We start from the raw sequence: 17478 nt of genomic DNA on the forward strand, positions 1-17478 counted from the left end.
TAAAAAATAAACATTAAAAGACACCATATTTCCCGACAATGCTTCCCGAACTCGATCTGATATCCTAGTTTATTCCATTGACAAATATAACAATAAGATAAATCAAAATAACTTACAGGCTATAAATCACTGAACAAATCAAATTCCTGAAAAATCTAAAAAGTGGAGACTTTTTACATCCAATACCTACCTCCAACATTTTGGCAAGAATCTCGCAAACAAAAATAAGAAATAATGATAAGCAGGAAAGAAAAAAGAAGGTAATAAGGCAAACGAAGGCACTATTAATTGGGCAAAGAGAAGAGCATATATAGAACAAACACAAACATTGTTATCCCATATTAGGATTAGGAAATATATTGGAGAAGTTGGGTAGCTTATCAATATGTCTTAGAGCTCGCTCAGCATTTTGCTTGGTTTGGTAGTCACCGTGTTGGAAGGCATCAACAAGTGCTGTGCTCACCTTCGGATTATTCGAGGACGCCATTACGATGTCCTCCGAGCGCAACAGCCTCTCGACTGCCCAAACGGCCCTTCTCATCAGATTCTCTGTACGGTTTTCAAGCAGCACGTTGAATATAGGCTGAACCCCATCTGCTTCGTCCAAAATCTTCACCCCCTTCTCAATATCAACTCCGTCATCCAACAAAGTAGATAGTGCTGCAAGCGCTGCCTCGATAACCTTCTCACTTGTGTGGTCTAAAAGGGCTATCAATTTGTCCACTGCCTGACCTTCCAGAAGACAAAAACTTTCCTTCAAGGAGCATGTACCTCGATGGAGCGGACACAGCCCTATTAGTTCTGGTTGTTTGCTGAAGCATGGAAAAATTGAGGCACAAAATCCAGGTGCTGGAAACTCAGGTAATTGGGTCAAATTTTTGGATTCTTGAGATAGATTTTCCAATGCAATGGCTGAAACCATCTGTACATTGTCGAGTCCATTAGACTGAAGCAGTTCAATGAATAAAGCAGCAAGATTGTGGCTGCGACAAAATGCAAGAGCATCAGGCTCATCAGCCAATATAAATGTAATCCTCGCAAGAATTCGAACAAGGCCTTCAAGGAATGGTGTTAAAAATCGGGTGCCCCTAATCTCCCCTTGGCGGAGTTTAACGACTCTAAAGTAGACCAACTCAAAAGCTTCTTCATCAAGCATCTGCCTGGAGAGGCCTAAATCCCTTTCGGGGAGATCTGCTAGAAGCCCCACAGCGGCTGCTTGTTCTTCTGTGATTCCAGTATTTTCTGCTATGATTCTAAACAAACTGTTCAGCTGGCCAGCTGAGCCACGCAGAGCATCTGCTAGCTCCTGGCTCAAGTGTGAGGAGATATTATGGAGGAGATTTATAGCAGAAACACGCAAATCCAGCTGCGGGGCATCAATAAACTGAACCAAGCTGATAATCGCACCCGAGCTTCTAATGGCAGCAACAATACTCGAAATAGTTGAAGGAGACCTCGTGAGTCCAACAAGAACCTGGAGAAGTTTAGATTCAATAGCAGGACCAGTATTGCTAATGAGTTGTAGCAGGTTGTGGACTGTATCTTCAGAGACAAGTGTAGTCTGATTATTAGATTTCACTGGAATGGAATCGAAATCACAGCCTGAGCTCACAACATTGGCAAGAATTGTTGCAGATACTTCTTTTAATCGCATAGGAAGTAGATTCGGACCAACTGAGAAGAGATCCTTAACGAGAGGTGGGAGTATCCCTTCTTGTACCAAAACTTTTGCACTAGCCTCAAAAGACGATATCTGGTTCAAGGCTTTCAAAGCAGCTTCTTTTGACTGCTTATCACCACTTTTCATTATATTAATTAGAGATGACCCGACAGTCTGAGCCACAAAGAGTTTTACATCGTTATTTAGAACTAGCTCGCCCAAATATGCAGCCATGGAATGTTTAGTTTCTGGTGGGCCTGTAACAATCACATTGAAGGATGAAGTAAATGAAAAGAAAATGTGAAACTTCAAAAAACATCTACCATAAAAATAATGCACTCATTATCTTAATGTTGAAGAAGTTCGTTCCTTTATTCAGGCAGAAACAGAAGTTGGCAATTATTCTGGAGAGAGACTGACGTCAAATACAGACTTACAAATACAACTTTACACAGATATAACATGACACAACACAACCGAATACTTTATACATTATAGAATTATATAATATATAAGAACGTAGACATGCATGTAGAAAATCAAGCTGAACGGATTCTGCTGTAAATTAGGAATTCTGCCATTGTTTCCTTGTATATTTTATATTTTTTCTTTCCATATTGGTCTAAACTGATTGCTTAATTCTAGGACATATGGTTGAGAATCGTCTTATATAAATTTGAGTCTTTCTCACCACTCAAGAAATAAGAAAAACCTTTCTCTCATACATAGCTTCAACACATGTATTTCCATTACAATATTCGATCTATGCAAATTTAAACGTACAAACAATTAATTAAATTTCTCTTCAATTTCAACAATCATGATAAGATGTTATGAAACAAAAGCAATATCCTAGAAAATAAATAACAAACCTCAAACATCATACCCACTTCTGCATTTAAGTTTGTTTATTTCTTACTTTTTTTCATCCATTTATCTTTGTATAAATTTTTTTTACTCATCCGTTTCATTTCCTTTCTTTATTTCCTATTTTTTTGAACTACATTTGCAAATTCTGGTTCTTCACTTGAATATCGGAACTGGAACTCCAAAGAAAAGTTTTCTTCCTATTTTACTCATATGATATTTAACACCAATGATATATATTTGTGGCCTTTTGTTCAAAAATAGCTTCTAGCATGGGGACTAGGGGTGAACATCGGTTGTGCCAAAAGCATCACCGAAAACCGACCATTCTGTTTCAGTCGATCAAAAACTAAAGAAGTTTTTAAGTTATGTACCAATCGACTGACCATTCATTAATTCGTTATCTAGGAGGGGACAAGCCACGACAATGGGACTTTGCTTCAACACAAGCTAAACTTGCATTCAATCGTATGAAGAATCGTTCGAACAGGAAAGTCTCCTTTTGGGATCAGGTATATTGAACTCCCACGCAAAACTATCAACTTGTCTAACCTACCTTTTCATGTTGATCTTAAACAGGAAGATGAAGCTATGGCAGAGCGTAGAGTGGATTGCATAAAGAAGTGACAGAAAATCTAGAATGCTCCAATTCCATGTACAAAGAACAAGCTGACGCACATAGAAGGGAAGAGCTTTTCAAAGAAGGAGACTCAGTTATGGTTTGCTTACGAAAATCTAGATTACCTACTGGAACTTACAATAAGCTGAACAAAAAGGAGATTGGACCAGTGAAGACTGAAGATTCTAAAAAAGATTGGGATAATGCCTACGATGTGGAACTCCCAGCAGACTTGAATATATATATATATATATCTATATATATATTTTTATATCCGTGAGTGTCCGGACCAGCTTACGTGCACCTCAACTAATCTTGCAGGGCAACCGTCTGACCCTACAACATTTGGTGCCAGCAGACTTGAATATAAATCCAACTTTCAATGTAGTTGATTTGCTCGAATATCAAGCACTGGATGGATTTCAACCGGCATCTTAACTCAATGACGAGTTTCCCAATAGGGGGAGGAACCCTGATGTAGGGTTACCGTAGGTTAAATGGCCTAAATAACCATTGTCCAAGATGGTTAATAGCTAACAGCTAGTTTAGAAGTTTGTTAGTCAGTAGCCAACGGCTAACATAGCCGATTGGTTAGTTTGATAGTTGTTAGCCGATTGGTTAGTTTGATAGTTGGTTAAGAGGTTGTTATCCTACACTAGTATAAATACCCATTGGCTCTTTATAAAAGATAGATTTTTTTAGAATTCTAAAAAAAGTTTCCTTTGGTTTACAGCACAACTTCATAACCACCTCCACAGTCTTGACTCCCCCTTATTCATCTCAGTTGACTCGCCCGCTTCTCCCGCTATAACTGGGTCAACAGGTTTCTTCCCTTATTCATATTGATCTACACTGAGGGGTTCTGTCATTGTACGTTTTGGTTCCTCCCGTCAAAGAGGTAATAGAGTCATCCTTCCAACAGTGTTGCTATGTTTCTCTCCAATGAAGGAATTCTCTACATTTCTTTTACCACAACACCTAATGCGCCTCCACTAATTCTATTTGGTTCCTCCCGTCAGGATGTCCAGAAGCTCTAGTACCAATTTGATAGAAGTCCTTCCTAAAATTTAAAAATACCAATTACTGTTGATTGAGAGAACAAAATTACATGTTTATTAAATGTTCAAGATGTCTAATTTTCTCCCAAAGTTTACTCAGCTATTCCCTACCTATCTCTCCATCTCTCCCCCTTTTATCTTTCCCTGATGGTAACAAAGTAGAGGCCATATCCTTCACTAAACCCATTACTTCCCTCCTGCACACATACTTGCCCCTCGCATATTTACAGTACATATTTACCAGATCTACCCGTTAGGGTTACACTTTTCCTCCTCAGTCCTCACATAGATAAACTGAATCGTAGGTTCTCCCACATCAAAGATAAAGTAAATCCGGATCCTAGGCTAATGATAGGCTCAATTTCTTTTGGGCTTTTAGATGGTATACTCTATAAAATCTTCATCATTATTTTTCTTTAGGTATCCACCCTCTGCCATCCCCTTTTTCATTACTCGTAGTGGAATGAAACCTTAGAGTTTGTTTGGTATTTGATTTAGATTCAAATTTATGTTTTTATTGATTTAGATTCAATAAAAACTATAGTTCCGCGTCTCTCTTGTCTAATTGGAGAGCCTTTTGTAACCCCCCAGGGTCTCTCCCCCTTTTGTATTCATATTTCATCTTATCAATAAAATAGTTTCTTTTCAATATATATATATATATATATATATATATCAGAAGAATAAATGGATTCAATAAAAAGTTGTTTGGTTGGGTCATCTATAAAATTAAATCCATATTTAGAACTCAAAAAGTCTAGCAAAGTCGAATCCGTGTGTGTGATAGAATCCAAAGAAGGCTGCAGAACTTTTTGTTATAGTCGTCTGAGCTCCTCTTAGGCTACAAACAAAGTTTTACAAATCTCAAACCACAAGCAAAACATAAGCTATACAAAACCAAGGTTTTAACACTCGTTGTTCCTTTGTCATAATCCAAACATAAATTATATAATAGAAACCTAAATTTTGTAATCTCAGACTACACAAATACAGGTTTTTTATGAACTAAATGTCCCTCTATGTTTACTATTACTTTAATTCCATAATTCTTCAGATTCAAATGGAAATCCCCATAACTATTCGTCGATAAGGCTAGATTCCATTTTCTCAAATTACCAATGCCCAAGCCTCCCCCCTCTAGTGGCTATGAAACTACCTCCTATTAACCAGAATTTAGTTTCCCTTCCCTGCTGCCGTTCCCAAAAAATTCCATTATCTTCTTTAATAATTTTAATACATCCTTCCATGCCATTAAGAACACTTGATGTTAGTTTTGAATTCGTTTGGTCAAACTAGTTTTTAGGAAGTTGTTGATATTCCTCTTTTGGTTGTAGTCAAGTCTAAGTTGCTATTATTATGGGTTAGTTGAGTAGCTAATTATGTGGAGATAGTTATGTTTATTTTTAGCATCATAGTATGTATTTATATGGAGCACTAATGAATGAAATTACTACTTCCCTCACTTTCTTATTTCTCTCTCAATAAGTACATCAACAGTGGTATCAGAGCCTTAAATTCTTAAGGGATCTATGAGTAAGGACTAGTGAGATATTTTCGAGAGAAACTAAGTGATACACCTGTGAGAGTTTTGTACAATGGAGTTAGGATCAAACAATCTTTCTTCACTGGCTCCACCTGTGTTTGATGGTGAAAACTATCAAGCATGGGCAATCAGAATACAAGCCTACATGGAGGGTTGTGATTATTGGGAAGCAATTGAGCAAGTTTATGAAATTGCTCCACTTCCTGATAATCCAACAATGCATCAGATCAAGACTCACAAGGAGAGGGTCACCAGGAAGGCAAAGGCTCGAGCTTGCCTATATGCAGCTGTGTCTCCCGCCATATTCAACAGAATTATGGCATTGAAGTCAGCAAGGAGATCTGGAAGTTCCTCAAAAGTGAGTATGAAGGTGATGAGAGGATTAAAGGCATGAAGGTGTTGAACTTGGTAAGGGAATTCGAGAGAATGCAGATGAAGGATTCTGAGTCCATCAAAGAGTACTCAGACAAGTTGATCGGGATTGCTAACAAGGCAAGAGCATTAGGAACTAATCTATCTGACAATAGATTGGTTCAGAAGATTCTGGTTTCAGTACCTGAGAGATATGAAGCAACCATTGCTTCCTTAGAAAATTCTAAAGACCTCACTAAGCTCAAAGTGATAGAAGTAGTGAGTGCTTTACAAGCACAAGAGCAGAGGAGGTTGATGCGACAAGAAGGAAGCATTTAAGGGGCACTGAAAGCTAGAATGCAGCAGGGAGAATATGAAAGAGAGAAGAAGTGGAAGAAGGGAAGTGGTAGCAATAGCTCAGAGTCTGTTGTAAAGGATGCTAGTAGTGCATGCAAGCACTGTGGAAAGCATAATCATCCACACTTTAGATGCTGGAGAAGGCCAGATGTGAAGTGTAGAAGGTATCATTTATTGGGGCACATTGAGAGGTTCTGTAAAGAAGCAAAAACTCAACAGCAAGGAGGAGCGCATGCTGCAGTACAACAAGAGGAAGATCAACTCTTTGTGGCTACTTGTTTCTCATCAGTCACTCAATGTGACAGTTGGTTGGTTGATAGTGGGTGTACCAATCACATGACAAGTGACAAAGAGTTGTTTAAGGACCTTGACAGGTCATTTAAGTCAAGGGTGAAGATAGGGAATGGTGAGTATCTTGAAGTAAAGGGGAAGAGCACAGTGTCAATAGAAAGCTGTGTTGGAACCAAGTTGATTACTGAAGTATTGTTTGTCCCTGGGATTGCTCAAAACTTGTTAAGTGTTGGTCAACTAGTAGAGAAGGGATTTAAAGTGTTGTTTGAATATGAGAAGTGTCTCATTTCTGATTCTAATGGGAATGAGTGGTTCAAAATAAAGATGCAACACAAGAGCTTCTCATTAGATCCACTAGAGAAGGAGCAGATAGCTTTCAAGTGTCAAGTGAATGACACTGAGTTAAGGCACAAAAGATTAGGGCATTTTCATCAAAAGGGGTTGCAGTATCGGCAGGAAAATGAGATGACAATAGGAGTACCAATTCTGGAGGAGCTTAAAACAAACTGCGGAGTTTGTTTGCAGAAGTCAATCTGGAAAGAAGCTGAGAAACTGCAGCTCAGCCACACTGAATTATGTAGACCTCAACCAACTCTCTCACTGAATAGTAGCCGATGGATTGAAAATCAAAATGGTTGTAATGTCCAGGTGGTGAGGATTGATAATGGGACAGAATATACGTCGCAAAGATTCAATTCTTTCTGTGACGAAGATGGGATAGAGCATCAACTCACTGCTCCATATTCTCCACAGCAAAATGGAGTTAGTGAGAGGAAGAATAGGAGTATTATGGAGATGACAAGATGCTTGTTGCATGAGAAGAATTTGCCAAAGGAGTTTTGGGCTGAAACAGCAAACACAATCGTCTCTCTATTGAGTAGACAACCTACAAGGGTCTTGGAGAAGAAGACACCCTATGAAGTTTGGTTTGATAATAAACCAAAGTTGGCCAATTTGAAGGTGTTTGTAGCATTTGAGTCAGAAGGAGAATGTTAGTTAACTCAAAGCTACAAATACAAAGTTTGAATGTTAGTTTTGAATTCGTTTGGTCAAAGACCTAGTTTTTAGGAAGTTGTTGATATTCCTCTTTTGGTTGTAGTCAAGTCTAAGTTGCTATTATTATGGGTTAGTTGAGTAGCTAATTATGTGGAGATAGTTATGTTTATTTTTAGCATCATAGTATGTATTTATATGGAGCACTAATGAATGAAATTACTACTTCCCCCACTTTCTTATTTCTCTCTCAATAAGTACATCAACACTTGACATAAATTAAGTTGTCGAGCTTTCTTAGACTGAGGTAGATCAAGTTAGAGCACCCATGGACAGGCACAAATTATTCCAATTCCCGACTTCCTTAGGAACTTTCTTCAATTGGTCTCTTAAACTCCACTTTCCAGGTATATGGTTATTCTCTGTCTCCACTAAACAAGCCTTGTGCAGTCCATATGTGTCTAAAATCAAAATACACAAAATTGAGAAAGAATAGATATACCTACCAATGAAGTATGGGAGGTTAGGAGTGGGATCTTTTAACCAAAGAAATGTTTCACCTTTACAAAAGTGGCTGTGGCGGTTTACACAAGAGAAAGACACCCTGTTGAAAAGAGTAATCACAAGCATCAGGCAAGAGCCTAGCGGTTGGTCCACCCTCCCTCCTAAAGGAAAAGGCGTTGGCAGACCCTAGGTGGATATCGCTGTCGCTGCCAATTGCTCCTCGTGCTTCAATCTTATTACTTACAAGGCGAAAAATGGTAGGAAAATCAGATTTTGGAAGGATCCTTGGCTGGGTTCCTCTTCTTTGGAGTTGCTGTACCCGGATTTATATACCCTTTCTAATAAAAAATTAAAAAAAGCTTTGGTAGCTGATTGCTGGATAGAAGAACATTGCACATGGAATTTGGGTTTTAGAAGACGCATTTTGGATAGATAATGGCACAGTTGGTTGGGCTTAGTGAATAAACTTGACAATTTCCAGCATGTTAATGAAGAAGATAGGGTGGAATGGACCCTAGAAAGTCAAATACCTTCACTACGAAGTCAGCTTTCTTGAAATTAATTTCAAATTGCAAGCCCCTTGATTTTTTTTTGGATAAGAAAATTGCAAGCCCCTTGATTAATTCCATCTGGAAGTTCAACAATCCAAAGAAGGTCAAAGTTTTCCTTTGGAGCCCTGCCCACAAAAAGCTTCAAAGGAAGCTCTCCAACTGGTCCATCTCTCCATTAGCTTGCTGCATTTGTTTAAGGCCTGCCCACAAAAAGCTTCAAAGGAAGCTCTCCAACTGGTCCATCTCTCCATTAGCTTGCTGCATTTGTTTAAGGCATGAGGAAAGTCCGGAACAACTTTTTCTTCACTGTCCTTGCTTTCAGTAGTTGGATGTTTCTGATCAAAGAAATTGGCCTTTCCCATTGTCTACCTGAGAGGATTGATGGGTGGCTGCTGGAAGTGTTTAGAGGTGCGATTTTATAAAGGAGAAAGCTAAAATTTTGTGGGGTCGTGCTGCCAGAGCACTCTTATGGTGGAAAGAAATCGAAGTGTTTTCCACACCAAACCCTCCACACAACAATTTTTTTGTAATAGTGTACAACTTAATGCTTCTTTATGGTGTCGGACAGAAATTTTTTTTGTAACTACAGTCTAGGCATGATTGTTCAAGATTGGAAGGCTACTCTTTACTAGTTCTCTTGGGAGGGGATCTCCCCCGCCTTTAGGCTATTTTTCTTTTCTTTTTTTTTTAATATCCGTGAGTGTCCAGACCAGCTTACGCACACTTCGGATACACCTTTTGTTTCATATCCAAAAAAGAGAAGGAAAAAATAAATTACGTATCACATGTCCAATGTGTCTGTCTCTGTAGGACACATATCTAACAAGTAACACCAATATTTTGCACAGAATAGAGTGTATATTTTCTTAGGAGGTACTAAGAAGTTATTGTCATTTGGGAATCAAGAACAGTATAAGAGGCAAAGGTGAAGTACTGCATTTGTTGGTCTAGGAAGCATCGACACTTCCCTAAGGCGGCAAGTGTGAGAATGTCCAGCAGATAAGCAGCACTAACATACTTCAGTATAGGTTTCGCATGCTATCTTTCAAAAAGAACTGAGAACACAAGCAGCATGCTGTAGGACAGGGCTTGGGGAGTATTTATGCAACTCTTCTTCATTAAAAATTTGTGGAAGTGTTGAATAGAAAACATGGCAAAATACTTTTTTAGGTGAATTCAACCTTCTTCTCCATTCGAGCAATGATAACTAATGTTTGCTTCTAAAAAATCTATTACTGAAGATCATGTACGCACCTTCAAGAATCTGTGTTAGAAGAGGCCTCAATCTACCGTATTCAGCCATTTGTCGAATATTATTCTCACACTTCTCTAGATTCTCTAATGTTCTATCAGCATTTTCAATTGTGGAGAGATTCTCAGATTTGCTGCCTGACATTCCAACTAATATAAGAATAGCCCCATTAATTGAACCGATCTTTTCACACAAGGCTTCAGACTTGGAAAGCTCATACAGCAAAGCTACAGCTTCCTCCTTCTCTTTCGAACGCTCAAGACGCAAGAACTTCACTACTGTGTGAACAGTGTCCCCCTCAGCTAATATTTCCTGCAAAGTGAAAGAAATGGTTCACAAAAAAGTCCAAAAGCATAACTGTGTTCGACACGCAAATGAAATCGTGTTTTTCCGCAAATGACAACCTTACACTCGTTGTCTTCTTGCACCACAATTCGAAGAGTTTCCAAAGCTCTAAACTGAACTTTTCGACTGGTGCTCTTCAACAAGCTAACAATCATAGGTATTAGCCCAGCATTCCGTGCAATGTGCTTCGACAGATCCTTCTTGCACACATGCTGCACATATTTCAAAGAGCCCAAAGTTTCATTTTCTGCACTCCCCAAGTTGAGTGACTTACGAGCCATATCAAGCTGAACAGCTTCATTCCTAGCAGTCCACTCTTCAATCGTATTCCGCAGAGCAATACTGGGATTTAGATCCGTGCTACTCAATTTCTTTAGCGTCATTGGACAGATTGGCCTCCTTCTACTCTCCCTGCATTCGTCAAACCATTTCTCAATCGCCGCACGTTCAAAAGTTTGCCCACTTTCTATAGTAACAGGATCCCGCATTACTTGCTTCGTTAAAGGGCACAGAAACGAGTCGTAAATAGGCTCAATATGCTGCCTCGCATAGTAACTGCTCTCATCCGACACGCTTCCAGAGTCGTCATAACTTCCATCCCAACTATCCGCCATCTGATCTACAAATCAATCCCTGAGAAGAAAAGAAACTAAACACGATTGACAACCCAAATGGACTAAAATCACAACAACGATTTCCACAAGGCAACATATGCAAACAACAATTTCAGCCGGAGAATCAAACCTCCAACGGGTGCGACCCAATCGTGATCACGCAAGCACATTAAAAAATTCGAGATGGGTTTGTGTCGGGAGCGCTAATTCCGGGAAGAACAATCCAGGGAGGCGTGGAAGTGGGCTGGTTGACCAAAGTGGACTCCATTACAGGGTAGCTGCTTCTCACCCATGAAGGATATGAGTAGAATAGTGCGATGGCTGCGTATTGAGGAAGAAGGGAAGAAGGGTCGCAATTGGGGGAAGTAACAGGAGCTTCCAAACAACCAAAAGAGGAGAAGAGAGAGAGAGAGAGAGAGAGAAAATCTGTCAAGAGAAAGAGAGAGGAGGGTTTGACCCTAAGAGAGAGAGAGAGAAGCCATAGAAGAGAAACTTGAGGAAACATGGAAGAGAGAGAGATCGAGACCCCACCATTTTCACACCCGAAGCCGAGCTCAGGGTTGCGTTGCCATGCCAGCTCTAGCCACCCAATCCTCACACTTTTTCATTTTTTCCTTTTTTTTTTTTTTTGCCTTTTTGGGATTGTTTTAAGCTTTAAAGTCAATTTCAATTCTACCTATGGTCCTTCCCTAATCCAAACTATAAAAATTAACACTCTCACTTGATAAGAAATCTTTCTTTTAAGATGGATAATCAGGAGAGCTTTTGCGGTGGGATAAGGTTATTTTGCAAGTATTGATTGAGGCGTTTCTTACGGTAGTTGAATAAGGTTATTTTTGCGAGTATTGATTGATGCGTTTCTTACGGTAATTGGATAAAGTTATTTTGTGACTGACAATGTGAACATACATAATTCTTAAGATATTTTGCTTCTACCAATAAATATGGAGTAGAGGATTCCTATATATACACACATAGAGGGGAAGATTCACCATTTAATCTGAAAAAGGTAACTAATATGTGTCTTATCCTATTATGTTATATTTGGATTAAATGGGACTAGTTATTTGTATAGGGTAAAAAAATAAATTTTCATATTGTTGTACAACATTTAAGAATGGAATGATTGTGTCCATTCTAGTAGCACAATGTTAAAAAAAATTCAACTGTGGGTGGTTAGTTTTATCATTGCATATTTAAATGAAATGGTGGTAGTTTCTTCCATCCGTGACGTCTTAAGCCACTGATAGACATCCTCACTTATGTACCAATAGACATCTCACTCACAAAAAGTTATATAATAGACTTTTTATAGCATTTTTCGAAAATTCTAATAGGTCCATACTATTAAAAGTCCCCGGCCTTCTATAAAAAATTTCAAAAATATAATAAAGGAAGAAATTATAGCAATTGGTGAGAGTAAAAACAGAATTAAGTTGAATTAAAAATTTTGCCATATTTACTAATGTTATGTTTTGCAAATATGATAATGTCAATTACCACCTATTCTAAAATTCGATTGTTTTTTTGGCTTGACAAAGGTTTTATTATTTTTATTATTATTATTATTTTGAAAAAGTACTCTTTGGTCGTCCTTGAGTTTTAACCTGTGAGATCAATTTAGTTGGGTATGTTTTAGATATAAATTTAAATCATTAAATGGCCCTTCAGCTAACGCCATTATTAGATATCTCACCAAAATATATATGATTGGACTGACATGACATAGCCGAGTTGAAATATACTCTTAGTTTTGTGAATATTCAACCGTGCGATCTAATAAATGGGACCATGATCATATACACATTAAATATATTACAAGAAGTAAGACTTCACCAGAAAAGAACCATAATTCAACTTGATGACCCTTCTTTTGTGTAGATAAATGTATAAAGTAGTCAATCCCTAATTCGCTTATGTATGTACTAGCGATGGGTGTCTTTGGCTTGTCAGACAAGACATTGAATTCACTGTTCTGGTTTGTTCCCCCAAGACTATCTTCTTTCCTTTTCGATCTGCCTCTTCTCTTTGACCTGTGATCCATGGTTGATTTGCTGATTGTTGAGTTCCTTGCTCAAGAACTAATGCAGATCCATGCATGCATAAAAAAGAAGCATGTGATATCATGAGCTTTGTAGGAAAAAAGAAATAAAAAACGGAATATCATGTATAAGTCATTTGCGTAGATTGACAAATGTGTTACATTATTCTACATGGACACATTATAGTTTATGTTAGACTGCGTTACGCAATGGGCATAATCCAACTCGAATATATCATGTCATCAGTAGTCAAAATCATATATTTTTCGTGGGATACTTAATGACAGCGTCATTTTTAAACTTATTTAAGAAATTTATAGACCAAAATTGCACAATTTTGAAACATAAGAACCAAAATAACACTCGAGTTAGAAGGGAAAAAAAAGATATGCACAAATAATGGATCTCTATATCGAGCCAAAGAGGAAAAGTAGCGCAAAAAAATGGCTTATTTAGGCTCAGAGCCCAATCCACTCGACTATATAAAGGCAACGAGAGATCTTTTCATTGAATAATGTGTTTAATATCCAAAGCCACTTTCATTTTTCTTATGTCACAGACAAGACGCCAATAAAACAGAACTCAAATCTTCTCACTGTCGGTTCTCTATTACCAACTCAACATGGATAAAAAAATTAATTAAAAAGTTTTCTTTTTTCTTTTTTTTTAGTTTGTGGATAATTAGTACCTGATTCGTAGAAAATTGATTCCATTTCTTGTTTCCAAATTTACTGAAAACATATATATGTTTGACTGATTTATTTTCAGAAAATTGTTTTTGGATACTCTGTCCAAATACTCAAAATTCTAAAAACAACTCACTTTTTAATGTTTTCAGATTTTAAATTATAAATTTTGAAAGGCAGAATTATATTAAAAAAAAGTAAAAACTTTGATAAATATGTTATTATTTTTTTGTCAAAATTAAGATAGGTAAAACATAATATATTATAAATTATGTAATATTGTAAAATAATAATTAAATAAAATTTATAAAATATATATTAATTAATTAATTAATAATATTGTAGATTCGACCAAATATTTAGTTGGTAACTCCTACTAGAACAAATTTTAAATTGAAATTCGATTTTCAAATCTACTACAAGCACGTATTAAAAAATATTGATGTAATATGACTCTGATTTTTGATTGAATCTCTTACTTTCAGATTTCTGTCAGTGGGATGAAGGATGGATACTTTTATTTCCAATTCTGATAATTATAAATACTTATGTAATAGGACTAAGATTTTTATTGAATCTTTTGTGTTCAGATTTCTATTAATCGAATGAATTATGTGTATTTTTATTTCAGATTTTGATAAGTAATTGAGTCCTGGACATAACGATGGTGAATTTTGAACCATCACCTCCGAACACCCTAATTTCCTTTCTCAATTCTTTTTGGCACTAGAACAACTCGTGTTAGTTTATCAAAATATGATTTAATGTTATTGAAAGACTGCTCGTGTATATGTATTAAAAATGATTAATATATAACTTATTCTTGTAATTACTAATTTTTTCATCCATAACATGTGTTTGAATTAATATAAGGAATGTGAGATTCATTATCTACTTTTGTTTCATAGTAATTCTGGGAAAAAAAAAATCCAAAAAAAAAAAACTTTGTTTTATAGTATGTAAATGACAAATTACAATAAGTACTTCCAATTTGTAGATACATAACGTCAATTTGCAAAATTAAAATAAATAAATAATTATATCTACTTTTTTTTTTTAAATACAATACCTTTAAATATGTTAATAAGATAATAATATAAATACATTAGCTTTTTACTAATACTCTTTCTTTGGTATATTTCTCTCTAGCAAATTTCTTTCTTATTTTAAAATATTTTCTGCTTAAATTTCTTTCGGTAAGAAATTGAAAGAAATTAATCTTACTCTCTTCACAATTTTCATTTCTGGGTTGTTTACTGTTATTTCTCTCTAAAAAATTTTCGTTTCTATATACTTCTTTTTCTTTATTTTTGTTCTAACATATCACTCTCATTTTTCTCTCTAAAAATTTAATATTGTCTCGAACTTTTCTCTCTCAAATTTTGCCTATGTAACTTTTCTTTCTCTTTCTAATTTATTTTTCTCTAGGTTGGAAAGGGCCAAGATTGGAACCAGGAGCTAAAAACGTTATGTCGTGGGTAGAACCATTGCCTTGAAAGCAAAATCGGCACGACCTCGGTGCTATACTGTCGGTATGCTCCCCAAGGTTAACACGACCTCCAACTTGGACTTGCACTCGTCGGAATGGGAGTGGAATCAATCTCGTGATCAGTTTAAGGTAGTTGAAAGATGGAAAACAGTGGAATAGAGAGATATAATATGAGAGAAATGGGATGAATTGGAATGATTTGATTTGGCAGGGAATGACTCTTATTTATATTAAGGGAGTGACCCAAAATAGAATTTGAATTTTAAAAAATAAAAAATCTAGAAAAAATTTGGGCCACCCACGTGTCCTTTGGTCATTTCCTTCTCTTTTGACTTCCACAAGTTACGTTAAATCAGTCACGTATCCTTGAATTTCTTCAATTCAATTGTCATTCCCAATAATCCCCTACGAATGACAACATAGTAAAAAGAAGTAAGAAGAAGGATAAAATTTCTGAGCAAAGGATAAAAACTTAAGCATTAATATCTTTCGATTTGGATTCATGCATAGTGAAGTAGGACAGCAACCTAAACAATGAAAGTGAGTTACCTCTCGAACTTTCAGTGTTTAGAGTTGAGACCCCCACAACATGTTTGAATACTCGATTTTGATTCCGTGATAGTTGTCAAAGGTTTTTAATGGCTATGTACATACACCATGGGTCATCGTGAAAGCTCTAGAAAGAGGCTCCACAACTCTTTCATAGAAGGCGACCTCACCTTCACAGTCACATTGTCGCTTTATCAAGTCTATCATAGATAAACCACTAAAAAACTGAGCTATATGAAGACTTTGAATATTATCCATCAAGTCCACGCATGGACCACCCAAAAAGGGCTATGGATTCACATGTTTCACCGTATCCATCAAGTCCATCCATGGATCACCAAAAGAATGGCTATGGATTCACATATACTTCACTACATCCATCAAGTCTATACATGGACGACCCAAAAGAAGGACTATGGATTGAGCATCATGGCTTGAGTCCCATACATCTTGAGGACTCCAAAATCACTCTCCTTGTTTGGCCTTTGGTGAGAGGATCCGTCAAGTTCCTCTCGGACCTCACATACTCCAAGGATATAATTTCATCTTTCAGCAACTGCTTCACAGCTCCATTTCTTATACGTATGTGGCGTCTCTTGCCATTATACACACTGTTTTTGGTAATTCCTATGATAGTTTTGAAAGGATTAAATCATGCAGCAGAAGCGTGTGAATGCTTGTGCTTCGATTTTGTTTTAGAAATACAACAAAGAAAAATACATAAGTATTGTAAAAACGGAGAGAAAAGAAACCTACATTTGAAGATCATTTTTTGGTAATTAATGTGAATCTCATACACGTTAATATTCTAACCTATAATTTTTGTCGCAACGTCATCGCGACGCGGAGCGGCCGACGTCATCCCCTGAAAGGTCTCTTTCGACATAAGGGTTTGGAGTCGCCACCAATCATCTACGAGGTGTGATTAGTCACCTAAAAATAAAGACAAGGTATGCGAAAACAGATTGTTGGTTCGGGAGTCGACTGAGCGTAGGGAAGGTGTTAGCACCCTACGACACCCGTTCGAAAACGGTACTATATTTTGTCAAAAATTATCCTATTATACTTTGGTCCAAAAAGAAAAATACTTTTGTGTTTGATTTTAAATGTCCCAAATTTATTGGTTCATATTTTATGAGTGGCGCAACTTAATATTTTATATAAATGTTTTAAGATTTGAAATCTTATAAAAAACGAAAGTTTTTTTTTATATTAAAAAAATTATCTAAAATAGCTGTTTGGTAAAATAATGATATAAAAAAGAACATTAATTTAGGCAAGCAAAGACTTAAACCTGAGACATGTGAATTACTACTAAGTAACCTACCACTATGCCAACACCACGTGATATAACTTAGTTATCATATTTATTGTACAAATTTTTATTTTAAAAAAATTGTTTAAAAAAATAAAAATAAAACTAAAACCGAAAATAATAATAATAATAATAATCAAATAAAAAAATCATATTTAAAACAAACTTATTTTAAAAATAATCAAATCATATTTAAAACAAACTTTTTTTAAAATATATCAAATCATATTTAAACAAATTTATTTTAAAATATATCAAATCATATTTAAACAAATTTATTTTAAAATATATATATATATATATATATATATATATATATCAAATTTAAAACAAGCTTATTTAAAACAAATAAAAAAAAATCAAATCATTTCTAAAACATTTTTTTTTCTATA

At 36.2% G+C, this 17478-nt stretch overlaps 1 protein-coding gene across 1 annotated transcript; it reads right to left on the reverse strand.

Annotated features, from left to right (window-relative positions):
- Nucleotides 1-93: 93 nt before the first annotated feature.
- On the reverse strand, nucleotides 94-11593 carry LOC111020706 (U-box domain-containing protein 44). The gene is made up of 4 exons (XM_022297446.2): nucleotides 11136-11593; nucleotides 10451-11024; nucleotides 10049-10358; nucleotides 94-1917 (listed from the first exon to the last, which is right to left on the reverse strand). Exons 2-4 carry the CDS (start codon nucleotides 11003-11005, stop codon nucleotides 332-334), a joined length of 2451 nt encoding a protein of 816 aa, XP_022153138.1. The 5' UTR covers nucleotides 11006-11024; nucleotides 11136-11593; the 3' UTR covers nucleotides 94-331.
- Nucleotides 11594-17478: the final 5885 nt, after the last annotated feature.

Source organism: Momordica charantia, assembly GCF_013281855.1.
Source record: "Momordica charantia cultivar OHB3-1 chromosome 8 unlocalized genomic scaffold, Mcharantia_2.0 BLBB01000008.1, whole genome shotgun sequence".
Taxonomy (NCBI): domain Eukaryota; kingdom Viridiplantae; phylum Streptophyta; class Magnoliopsida; order Cucurbitales; family Cucurbitaceae; genus Momordica; species Momordica charantia.

Excerpts from the sequence above, each read along its gene's own strand:
- LOC111020706 (XM_022297446.2), bottom strand. The coding sequence starts at position 11,005 with ATGGCGGATAGTTGGGATGGAAGTTATGACGACTCTGGAAGCGTGTCG. Across the intron at positions 10,359-10,450 it reads AAGAAGACAACGAGTGTAAG|GAAATATTAGCTGAGGGGGA; the intron begins GTTGTCATTTGC and ends TTCACTTTGCAG. Across the intron at positions 1,918-10,048 it reads TCTAACACAGATTCTTGAAG|GCCCACCAGAAACTAAACAT; the intron begins GTGCGTACATGA and ends TGATTGTTACAG.